This window comes from Chrysemys picta, chromosome 8, assembly GCF_011386835.1.
Source record: "Chrysemys picta bellii isolate R12L10 chromosome 8, ASM1138683v2, whole genome shotgun sequence".
NCBI classification, from domain to species: Eukaryota; Metazoa; Chordata; order Testudines; family Emydidae; genus Chrysemys; species Chrysemys picta.
The window spans coordinates 92787518-92800613 of NC_088798.1; the positions used below are offsets into that span (position 1 = coordinate 92787518).

The following is a 13096-nucleotide window of genomic DNA, read 5'->3' on the forward strand; positions in this document are numbered from 1 at the left end:
TGAGCTGGCAGTTCCTATGTTCTAGTGTCACTTGATCCTGGCTGTCATACCCCTATCCCCACCTCAGCAGCCATGGGAAATCTCTTTGGGCAGCATGCAGATAATACACACAGTAATGAAGTAGCTTGAGGGAATGGGTTATTGGCAAAAGGAAGCATAGACTGACACCTTTCTATTGTATTAAGTTGCTTTAAGAGTGTTATGTCTAAATATATTACTTATGTACTTCTTTGCGTACACAGTTTTTGACTGTATCTATTCATCCATTGATGGCTTACGTGGGTTATGGTTAATAAACATATAAGGAAAAGTAGATCAGTTAGTTTTTTCCCCATCTGCTCCAATGTTCTTTCTATTTTCCTCTCTCTTCCCATCTCCCAATTCCATTATTTTACCATAGAGTACGGAGAGGGGCAAGAATCTATGCTGACGTGGGTTTCCTTTAATAAAAAATATTAAATTTTAATAACAAAGAATAAAGGAATTGCTGATCGGAGGAAGGGAAGGTTTAGTCAACCAATAACAAAAATATCTACAGTGACTTTATTTTTTGCCTTTCTGTGTATTTGCATTTTGCAATAAGAATAAGTGCTTGGCTTTAGCAGCAATCTAGCAGTAGTTTGGAAGAAAATGTTAATATTGGGAGCTCTGAGCCTGCAAACACGTCTGTACAGATGGGCCCCTGTGCCAGTACAGAACTGCAGGGCAGGAGTCCATCCACGTGGATTTGATAGCAGGATTGGAGCCTTAATGTGCTGTTCCAAGTACTGTATGTAGATACAATTTTCTAAAAAAAAAACCCCAAAAAACAAAAAAAAACAAAACAAAAAACTTAGCAGTTATGCTAGACCTTTGGTGTTCAAAACATTAATTAATCATCACAATGACCCTGTTAATTAGTAAGTATTAATATCTCAATTTTTCAAATGGAGAAACTGAGGCAGAAAGGTTAAATAACTTGACTAAGGCCAAAGAGAGAATCATTGCCAGAGTGGGGATTAGAACTCAAGGGTTCCTGACTTTCAGTGCTGTGCCCAAACCTAACAATACCTTGCCTCCAAATATAAGGGATTTCTACATCTGTTTTTCCTACTGTTCAGTCTTTCTATTGCATATATTAATGCATATATTAATGTATAAAATTGTGAGGGACGAGGGGCTTAAATGAATTTGTGTTCGTGAAAAGGGCAGGATTAAATCCATGGGGACTAAAGATAACACAAGAGTGCCAGTTAGTGCCTGTTGAATTGGTGGTTTATGTGATGCACACAATTGTCCACTAAGAACTAGACTGAGACCACCAAACAATCATCAGATGGGAACTATCAGACAGCCCTGATCTAGATCAGATTCATTTCTAGAGGCAAAAATCAGCCTAGAGGCAAAAACTAATTCATGTCACTGAACAATCCGGTCTCCCCATAAAATGTACGGTGCCCTGGATTAACTCAGCTGTAGGTGAGATTGTTTGAATATTAGCTGAGTGTACTGATCTGGAAGTTGCAATGAGATCGCTTTTAATGCTGAAACTATTTTGTTCTCCTAACGCCTTGCTTTTGTTCCTTCTATTGCCAGGTCCCTGTACTAAGGCCCATGGATCTAATGGTGGAGGCCACACCCCGAAGAGTATTTGCCAATGCGCACACATATCACATCAACTCCATATCCGTAAATAGTGACTATGAAACCTACATGTCAGCTGACGACCTGAGGATAAACTTATGGAACTTTGAAATAACCAATCAAAGTTTTAGTATCCTTTGATTCATAAATCCGGCTGGAGTTATTGTCCAATTAGGAGAGGTTCTTGTAGAACCCAGACGTTAGAAGAATGAGCTCATCTGAACCTTGAGTTTACATCTTTTGGAGGATTTCTTTTGCATTGTCTACAAATCCTTCTTATATTTGAATTAGGTTTTCTCTTTAACCATTAGACAAATATCTTGTTATTTGTGCATGATTGTGTATACACAGTCAGTCAGATGCTGAGTTCCTTATGCAGGTTTTATTCATTCCTTATTCAGGCAAAATTTCCAATGAAGCCCATGGAAGTTTTGCCTAAGGAAGGATTGAATAAGAACTGAGCGAGGTCTTCAGGATTTAGCCCATTCTGATTTGCTTTACAACCGGATGTTAATAATAATAATAATTTTAATTCTGTTTTTATTACTGCAGATTACCCCATTCAGTTACCCTACGTCAGTAGGTTTTTTTTCATACAGAGATTAAAGTGTAAAGCAGGAACACAACAAACTGTTCATGAACAGTTAAATGGAATACACATATCTTGCAATGTATCACGAACGTTGCTAGACTTGTATTCTGAGACTCCTCCAAGGAGAGAGAATTCCAAAGGCAGCCTCGTTCCTTGCTTCTGTGGGAATTCTATCCACCTATAAACTGAGCGAGGACCTCCAGGCTTGGCCCTATACAATATGTGCCTCCAAGGTTTGTCTGTATTTCACACTAGTGTAGGGTTAGTCTGGTTCTCTGGCTTAGACGTGACATGAAAGCAGCTGCTGTTGTTTTTCTGATGTGAATTTAGTACTGGTGAAAAGGGTGAACCTACTTGACCTCTGTAGGGGACCCTGAAAGTACAATGGCATTTCCCTCATGGGGAGAGGGAAGGGGCCACAAAGATACAGAGGACAATTAAGGGGGAGAAAGTAAACAAAGGGGTAAGGCCAGGAGTGGGGACAGAAATGCTGAACACTGAGCAGAGAGCCCCAGAGTAAAAAGGGGTGGCCTGTCTGATAACTATCTGATATGTGGGGGAGAGGAGAGAGGGGAGCTCACCAAAGCAATGGAAGGCCCACCCCTCAGGTGAGGTCAGAGCCACAACCCAGGCGTCATCAGATCACAAGGGAAAACAAATGAAAAGCAGGGATGGGGGTCCAGGTCACAGGGTCAAAGCAAGGGATCCAGAAAGGGACACCAAGCAGAGAACCCTGGACAATGCCCACTGTTCAGAGAGGGTTGACAGCTTTATCTACTGGCAGGAAAGCAGTAGTGCCAGCTTCTCTCACTCGGTGACCTGTGCTAGTATGCATCAGTTCTAGTGGTAAGAGAAGATAATGCAGGTTCTTTATTGATACACCCATCTGGTCCCACATATGTGGGTGGGTGCAGAGTTTACTCAGGCCAGGTCTACACTACAAACTTACGTTGGTATACCTATGTTGCTTCTAGGTATGAAAAATGCGCACCCCTGAGTGCAAGAGTTATACTGACCTCACATCTGGTGTAGATAGTGCTGTGGTGATGGGAGGGCCTCTTCTGTCAACTTAGCCACTGCCTCTTGCAGAGGTGGATCAACTAGGCTGACAGAAGAAGTTCTTCCGTGGGTGTAGTGCCATCTTCAGTGAAGCACTACAGCTGTGCCGCTGCAGCTTGTTAAGTATAGCCCTGCCCTAAGTGTTGGGAGGCCATTATTGGTTTTCAATGTCTGTAAAGTGCTCTGAGCTCCTCAGATAAAAGGTGCTACCTAAATACCAGCTGCTATTGGTGCCGTGTTATGGTTATAATTCGTGTGTGTCAGTCTGGACAGTGTGTAAATGTAAGTGCCAAGACCTCCTTTTTCTTTTTATTTCTGTTGCTCTTGCTGTGGATGCAAAATGTTACCATAGCAGCTGGCACTGAGAAAGTCTCAATCTCTCTCTCTCTCTCTTTTTTTTTTTTTTTTTAACCACTATGCTGTTTTGTCTGATTCCAAGAGCCATAAGATTGAACACCGCTCAGCTGGGCATCATTACAAGCTGCTGCTTTCCAGTTTGGGTGACATGTTGAATTTTGCCTGCAGGGTGTAAGTGGGGGAGGGGAGTTTCCTTAGGTGATTTAGAAGACAGATGCCTTGGGGGAAATAAGGAGAGGAAATATTAATAGTGTAGTTTTCATTATAAACTGTAGTGTGTGACAGGTTGCCAGTTGCAGACATACAAATGAGACCGTGCCAGTCACCCCTATAACAGCCACATCAGAAATAATAACAACAGGGATGATGATAATCACTGATACTTGTATAGTGCTTTCCACTGATAAATCCCCAAAGCACACAGCAAACTTTACCAGCTGGGGATCATTTTGGTAATCACTGAAATTCAGCCACTCTGGGGTGGAAAGTGCTTGTGCTTGAACTGCTTGCGGCAACTGTATATTATGGTTTAGAACAGAAAGTGCCAAGTGCCATATTCAGACAAAACTACAGAGAATTCAGATGGACAGAATGTAGCTGTCCCAGCCAAATTTAGCCAAGATACCAGTGCTGATACTCTACTGTTCCTAAAGTGCCAGGAGAATTTTAATTGACACAACTCACCAGGAACTCAGTGGTACATCTCATTCAAACAAGGTATCTCCAGCAGCAAATTGCTCCTTAGCACCATGCTGGGGTATTAGTACAGTCCTGACCAAGAGAAAAGAGTGCCCCTTGATGTATCACCACTAATAATTCTTGCAGCCATCCGAGTTCTCCATGGCATTCTGCTTAGCTTAATAAGTCTGACTGGATCACAGTCTATAGGGTTATGGCTCTATCATAGAAGCAGCAGTTCAGACCAGCAAGGGGAAGGTTAGTCCTTTGGATAATGGACTGTTGTCATATCCAGAGATCATTGCTTCTGTTCACAGCTGTGAAGAGCCAAAGAAATTTGGATAATGCAGGTGGCTGTTTGGTTGGCAGTGTGGATGCCTTGCTCTCTTCTCTACCATTATCCCATCTTTCTTGTTGCAGTTGATCTGTTAATTCTCTTAACTACCCACAGGTCTCTGATCCATCCAGAAGAAGTTCCCTGGGAAATTTGCGGGCAGCACTTTAGCAGGAGACTTGTTGTTCTGTGCTGAATTCCCATGCATTCTGCCAGGGGGATTGCATTCACTGATCTGTGCTGAACTGGCATTTCATAAGTGAAGCAGTCCTTCTGAGATGTCAGTGAGTCATTAGTACAACATGGCAGCATGTGACACATCACATCCCATCCCATCCCTTGAAAGCGGCTTCCTAGAATTCTTCCTGATCACAGTGATTTGGATGCTACAAATCCTTATTTCTGAAGTCCGCTCCAGGGGCAGTGCTTAGTCATGGAGCTGACACTCCAAGAAGGGTGGAGAAGAGCAGTTACAATGATTCTTTATTTAGGAAAAAAGTATAAATTTTTGCAGTTGGGTTTTTTCATTTTATTGTTTGGTTTTGGTGATAGGGGTACCCCAATCAGATATATGAGCATCCCTGGGGTTTTCCCTTCCCATTCTTGAACCCTAATTGAAAGCTGGTAAGACAGTCTTAAGGATCCCACATTTATTCATTCCACAATGTTTTTTTTCCTGGTGAACACTCAGTCTTCTAATTTCATATGGTCTTTTGCGCAGAGATCTGTGATATCTTTTGAAACCTATCTTTGAAGGGCACTTGTAGTCAAGAAAGTGGCTTTGTAAAAATGACGCTGTGGGCCCTATATATCCTGGGCATGCCTGATACTTGAGCTCTGGAAAATGAGTAGAGTATTTCTTTAATATCCTTCCTCCTTCTTGGGCCTTTAGGGCAGGGAGGTGGGTTCTTTCATGGCTTCACAGACCATTGAGCAAATCTCCATTGGACACCTAGCAAGTGATACTCATGGCCACCTCTCCAAGCCCAAAGCACCTCATCTATAAGGCATCCTTGAGAGGCACTGGCCAAAGCAAAAGACTCCTCAGAAACTCAGGCCTCCCACACTGAGGATAGCCTGCTTAGCTGTGGTCATCCACTCTGAGGAAGAAATGGAGATAAAACCATTGCCTTTGGAACAAGACTTCTATCACCATCTGGGAAAACTATGCAGAGGTTTCATGAGAGGAGATGTGGTGGGAATAATCTTACAGGTTACAGCAAGGAGTCACGTGGTGAGATGAGACAAACCAGCAGCACTTTAGGAATGGGTGAATAAAGATTTTGGGGTTTTACTCCTAAAGAAAGGAAAAGATAATAATTTAGTAAATTGTAGGGTTGGTTGGGAAATTATTATTTCCCCCTGTATTTTCCCCTCAATAAAATCAAAAAGTTTTAGTTTTCATCAAAATATTTCAGGTTTTCACTGGAAAACAAAAAATGTCCAGATTTCAGTTCTTCTACCTCCCTCTCCACCCAAATGTCAATGAAAGCAGATTTTTCACAACAACTTCCATTTAATCAAACAGTCATTATTGTGAGAAAATCATGTCAATGGGCGACTAGTAGATTATGGAGTGCTATTGTCATCTCCTTGTTTCCTCAATTTGCAATCATGCGTTACTGTCGTGGAGTCTGCACAGTCTTGGAACTGGCTTTTAAACTGCTTTTATTTTTATCTTTTACATAACTCATGGGGTTGGCTTTTTACTTGTCTAAAGTTAGCTCCCTAGAGCAGTGGTTCTCAACCTTCCTGGGATCAGGATCCATTTGTAAACTTTGATGGCCTGTTGCAACCTAGAGCTATCCCCAGACCCAATGCCTCCCCTGCAGGAGTCCATAAGTTACACCCCAGGTTGGAACGCCCTGAGCAAGGAGCTCAACCCAACCAGACCCCTGCCCCCAAACCCTGTGATGCGTTCTGGCAACCCAGTATTGGGTTTTCCATTTGATCTGGAGCAATCTGAGATCTTCGTTGGGTATGCTAGGCCCCTCATTCCATTACACTACTCTGCAAAGTTTCGTTTGCCAGCAGATTTCCAGGGCCAAACTCTTCTCTCAGTTACTGACACAACCCCATTGACTTCAATTGGGCCCTCAGCATTTTAAATTAGTTTTTAACGCTGCGGGCCTCTCAATAACAATTGTTTTTGGAGCTGCTCCAACAACTGCCAGTCTCAAAACTCAGTCGCTGTATATTCTTAAAAAAACAGAGAAATTGTTTAGTTAGTTTAAAAAAGCAGACTTAGTGATGCACCATGTCCCATTCCATGAAGTACAGTGCAGTTTAATAAGGTCTAAAAATCCCTGGAGATAACAGCATGCACAGGATTAACACGCTAGCTTTTCACCACTAGAGACCTAAGCTCAAATCCTACTTAAGTCATAAGTGAAAATGAGTTTGGAAGGGGGTGTGTGTGTCTCATTCCAGTTCTGATTTTGTGCACATCACAAAGCCATTGTGCAATTTGACATGATTCGAAGGCACTGCTTAGCAGGAGCAAGAGTTGTTGAAGATCAGAATTGAAGGATGTTGGCAAAGCGGCGAGGGGGTTTAGAAATATGATAATACAGACGCTCCCTGACTTATGCAAACATTCCGTTCCGGAACGCCTTGCGTAACTCAAAGTTTGCGTAAGTCGGAAACGTATCTCTGACCATTACGTGCAAAAAATAATAATAAATAAAACCACCTATTTCTAGCTTACGGAACTTTTTCCGTAAACTCGGATTTGCGTCCGTTGGGTTTACGTAACTCGGGGAGCATCTGTACCATGTATTTCTATATCACTTTTCATCTTGGACTATCGTGGTGCTTCACAAACATTAAGAACTCTAACCTCACTGCAGTCAGTGAGGACGTTAAGTATGTGCAATCCAGGTTATAGGGCACTGGCTGGTGTTATAGTTTCAGTTCTGCCACTGAACTGCAGCATGACCATGTGCAAGTCAGTTTGCCTCTCTCTGTCTCAGCTGCCCCATCTGTACAGTGGAAATACTAATATTTGCATTCATATAAAGCACTTTGTACATGAAAAGTAGTTGACAAAGAGCAAAGTATTCTGATTTCACAGAGGCGGAGACTGAGACACGGAGAGAGAAGGTGACATCCCCATTCTATTGAAACGCAAATAATAGTAACATGGGAAATCTGTAGCTGAGCTGAGATTTCTCTTGATTCCTAGTTTGTACTTAAACCTCATAACCATCCTTCATCCCAAGAGTCTAACAGCAGAAGTATTACTGATTAGTACTGAAGTGCATTGGCAGAGCTGAGGATGGATAGCAGAGTACCTGACTAATATATACCTGGTTATAGCCAGTGCTGTTGGCCTTTCCTGTCTCTGAGCACTACATTCACCCATTTTTTTCTCCAAAGGGAAAAATGTCCTCTCTTGAAACCCTCCCACCCACCATGCTGCACTGAGGAAAGGACTTTTCTTACAGTCAGGTTTTCAAGCAATCCCCACAGACCTGTGAAGTTCACATCTGTTTTTTTTTTTTTTTTTTCCCCTCTCCCTCTCTCTGGAAATTGCTGTTAACAGCAGGACCTTAATTTGCTTTCCATGGGGTGATGAAAGTAATGGTGCAATCCCCCTCTCCCCCTGCACAGTCAGTAAATTGTCCCATGCTGGGTATTTTGATTGGACTGTGAAATCTAAAGCTGCTTGCCACCAGTGACCACTAAGTCAGTGTCAGGGCCGGATTGATAGAGACAATCATCAAAGGCTCATCTGTACCACTAGGAGGCTCTTTGTGATTGACGTGGTTCCTTTCTGATTCCCTCCATCTGGTGTGTCTGACTACAGATATTTCAAGCTCAACTTGAATGTCAGGATGATTTAATTTTAGTCCAGGATTTTACTGAGTCTAAACTTGCAGAACCTTCTTGAGATGAAAAATCTTCCTGTTACAGCAATTGTTTTTTTGTTTTTCTTGCATTGTTGCAGCAATTGGGGTTATTTTCTTTTTCCAGCAACTGTAATAAGAGCTGTTTATTCTGCCCCATGACAAATTTGCCAAAGTCGAATCTTGCAGCTTTTTTGAACAAAGAGGGCACTACAGTGTGTGTTACAAGCAGCTACAGTCTCTAGGTAAATAGATAATGTAACAAAAGATGGGATTTCTCTTTAGTGCATTAGTTTCTTTCAGTCTGCGTGTTCACATTGACCTCATTTGAATGGTGAGAAGTGAAGAGTAATGTCAGTTAAAGCCAGATTCACGCTAAAGACAGTTAACATAAGCTGAGATTTTTAAAGGAGTCGAAGGGAGTGAGATGCCTAACTTGCATTGAATGCAAAGGGATTTGGGCATCTAACTCCTGTAGGCTATTTTGAAAATCCAGACATTAGTTCTTGATCTGTTTTATTCCCAGTAACAGCGTGTCTCTTGAGAACAGTGCTTTTGGGAAGCAGTATCTCACTACATTCTGAATATGTGTAAGAGGAGTGGGAATGTATGTACTGGTATTCTTGATCCCTTATTGTTATGTAATTTATACACACCATCAAGGGTACATAGTGCTAAAATGTTTTGGGCAAATATTGTCCTGGCCCTAAACAGCTTAAATTCTAAGGCCATGAGCAGGTACAATATGTGGTACAATACAGTACAGAACAAACATATGCTAAAAGAATTTTTTTGCCAAGTGGTAAAGAAATACGGAAGTAACCGTAGTGATCAAAGCAGCCAAGGTACTACTTGCCTGGCTGAATCTGCTTAGAGAGAAGGAATATGTTTTACTGGTTAGATCAATACTGTAGACTAGTGCTCTCAACCTTTCCAGATTACTGTACCCCTTTCAGGACTCTGATTTGTCTTGAGTTTCCCCCAAGTTTCACCTCACTTAAAAACTACTTGCTTACAAAATCAGACATAAAAAGACAAAAGTGTCACAGCACACTATTACTGAAAAATTGCATTTCAGTGTATAGTATATAGAGCAGTATAAACATGTCATTATCTGTATGAAATTTTAGTTTGTACTGACTCCACTAGTGCTTTTTACGTAGCCTGTTGTAAAAAGGCAAATATTTAGATGAGTTGATGTACCTTCGGAAAACCTCTGTGTACCCCCAGGGGTGTGCGTACCCCTGGTTGAGAACCACTGCTGTAGACAGATTACTGTAGACCTGGCACTCACTGTGAGGCCTTATGCAAGTCACTTCGCTTCTGAGCCTCAGTTTTCCCATCTGTAAAATGGATAATGATGCCACTGAGATCCTCAGATGATAACGTGCATATTAGCATAGCGCCCAAGTGCTGCTTATTTACATATGATCTAACATGAAACTACAGCCATTCAGTAATACAGAGAAAGAGAACAGAAAATCCCTTCTAGAGCTAGAATACAAGGCTTTGCTGAGAGTTCCTGGTGCAGAACTTTATCACTCAGGATTAAAACATCAGAGATTTGAATCCTGTCTTCATACTCACTGTCAAAAACAAAGTGCCCCGGTTAAACAATGCATAATAAAGAAAGCCAGAAGTGATTAATAACCACCGGGGCTGCATGTTGACAGCACTGGCTCCTACTGTTTGTTTTTCCTTGACTTACCGTTTCAGATATCGTAGATATAAAGCCAGCCAACATGGAGGAGCTAACGGAGGTGATCACTGCGGCAGAATTCCATCCACACCACTGCAACACCTTTGTGTACAGTAGCAGCAAAGGGACAATAAGGCTATGTGACATGCGGGCATCTGCCCTTTGTGACAGACACTCCAAATGTGAGTACTTCCAGCACTTCACCAAGGTCGGGGCAGAGGGGTGTTGTGATGGCGGGGAGGAGAGAGTAAATAAAGGAAGGAGAACTCTGAAATTATAGGATCTCATTTCTACCAGACCTAGGGCTCAGTGGCGTCAGGTCACTAAATGCCAGCTAAAAAAGCCAAAAAAACCCAATGAAAGAAATAAAAAATTTGGTTAAATGCGAATGGAACGGTTTTGAATCAGGCTCAAAATTCAGTCTCCGATCCAACCTTCAAACTCCCCAAAGTTCTGGAGAGTTTGCATCTGAGGGGTCTGTTTCAGCCTGCTATGAAACTAGGAGCCATTTGAAAATTCAGATTCCAGTCTGGGTGTTCAGAAACGGGCTTCAAGTCAGGGCGCTTCTCACTGTGGTATTTCCCAACACTGCTTTTCATGGGGTAAAGTGAAGAATGATCATTTCATTGAGTCTTTCTGGCCTTTGTAGGGAAGTGGTGAGGTCATATACTTCCCTCACTACTGATGTCTTTGTTTTTGCTGTGGTTGATATGAAATGAATGCCCAAACCAGAGGGAACAAAATCCACATCTTTCTCCAGTCCTGCACTAGTTTGCTCCAGCATCATGCGTATCTTTGCCAGCTCTGCAAGCAAGAAGGCCCTCTCGCTGAAACCCAGCACTGCAGACTTTGGGAGTAGTGAGGGAACAGATGGTAGGCCGTGAAAAATTATTTGTGCTGCTTTGACAGTACAGCATCAGATTTATTGCATTGAGGCCCTAGGGTGCAATGTTTATCAATCCCATATATCTGGGAACATAGAAATTGCTATCCTGGTTCAGATGAGAGCTGGACAAAAAAAAATTGGCCAAATCTTTTTCCAGCACAAAATGCAGATTTGGCAACATTGAAACGTTTTGTTAATTGATGACAATTTCACTGAATTTTTCTTTTAGGGAAAAGTACCAAAAAAATAGTTTAAAAAAAAATTCAGATTGAAATTACTTTTTATTTATATTTTGTTTTTGTTTCTAAAAATTCAGTGGCATTTAAAAGTGGTCAGAATCCAAACAAAACATTTTGATTTTATCAAAACAAAATGTTAGTCCAACCCAAAATGATTTTTTTTAGACTTTTTGAAATTGCCAATTAACCAAAAATCTGTTACTCATCCTGATCTAGTTCAGACCTCTTGTCCAATGAGGCCAGTATGCTGTCTCAGAAGGTGGTGCAAAACAACAAGAAAAACAAACCCTGTAGTGGACAATTTGGAATAAGCAGATCACATGGGAAATTTGTTCCTAACCCTTCCCCCCCCTTCCCATCAAGTTAATGGTTGGTTATGCCCTGGAACGTGAGAGTTTATACAAACAAAAGGAAGTATTTCTTCACACAACGCACAGTCAACCTGTGGAACTCTTTGCCAGAGGATGTTTTGAAAGCCAAGACTATAACAGGGTTAAAAAAAGAACTAGATAAATTAATGGAGGATAGGTTCATCAATGACTATTAGCCAAGATGGTGTCCCTAGCCTCTGTTTGCCAGAAGCTGGGAATGAGCAACGGGGAATGGATCATTTGATGATTTCCTGTTCAATTCATTCCTCTGAAGCACCTGGCATTGGCCACTGTCGGAAGACAGGATACTGGGCTAGATGGATCTTTGGTCTGACCCAGTATGGCCATTCTTATGTTCTTATATCCCATCTTTTTCTCTAATCTCAGATTTCAGGGGCCACATTTCACCTCAGGAGAGCTGGTAGAATTATTAATTGCTAATAATGTATCCACCTAATTGATGCTGGTTCTCTATTCACCGTTTATTTACAAACTAGTTGTTACTGTGATGTGCAAGAGGTCAGACTAGGTGGTCATGATGGTCCCTTCTGGCCTTAGTCTATGAGACTGTTCGGAATTTGTTCATTATTAACTATTGTCCAATGAGTAGTTTGTGTGAGCGAATAGTTTGTTTATAAATGGATCGGTACACATATTGTTATTTGTATTGTGGTAGTGTCTTAGGGGACAGGGCCCTACTGTGCCAGGTGCTGTACAAACATATAGCAAATACAGTCCCTGCCTAAAGGAGTTTACATTTAAGAGAAGAGTTACCACAATAGATTCAGGGTTGGTTATTCATATGATTGGTCACCTGACTCCCATGATGTTGTTTTTCTTCCTGGATTGGATGCCCTACATTTTATTCTCTGCAAACATTTATAATCTGTCGATATTGCTATTGTGCAAACAATAGGAGCTTTTCAAAATGGCCAGGGGAGAATTTCTGGTGGAAGGACATAAAATATATATCTGGCTAGTATTCACTTACCACCAGTAATTCCACAATTAAAAACTTGCTGACTGGGATGTTTTGTGGAGATGGAAATATAAGGGCGGAGATGGAAATATAAGGGGTCATGAAGACTACCAAAGCAAATCGGTGTGTTTTATCCACAAGAATTTTTGCAAATATGTTTTTGCGGTTTTCACACCGCTCCAAACGTTTCTTATAGACACATGGTGCAGCATCTCTTTTATTAATAAGTTTAGAGATATTTCAAAGGATGAGCATCCTCTCCTAGCATCCTCAGAAGGACTAGACTGGAAGTTGTAAGTGCACATATCTTCTTTCAGTAGATTTAATATGCAAGGGTATTTGTGCATTCTATTGCTCAAATCATAATATCTGCCAATATCCTACCCAGTTGCTGGTGATTAGAATACATCACCTTTTAGAGCACCTTGCAT

The 13096-nt window shown here is 41.5% G+C and overlaps 1 protein-coding gene across 5 annotated transcripts in view; it reads left to right on the forward strand.

Annotated features, from left to right (window-relative positions):
• Window positions 1-13096, forward strand: part of PPP2R2B (protein phosphatase 2 regulatory subunit Bbeta) — a 243761-nt gene that overhangs the window by 214175 nt on the left and 16490 nt on the right. For all 5 annotated transcript variants that reach the window (XM_042850852.2, XM_065554960.1, XM_042850853.2 and 2 more), the window contains 2 exons: window positions 1576-1753; window positions 10208-10372. In XM_042850852.2, coding sequence (XP_042706786.1) covers window positions 1576-1753; window positions 10208-10372 — 343 coding nt within the window. The remainder of the gene's footprint in view (window positions 1-1575; window positions 1754-10207; window positions 10373-13096) is intronic.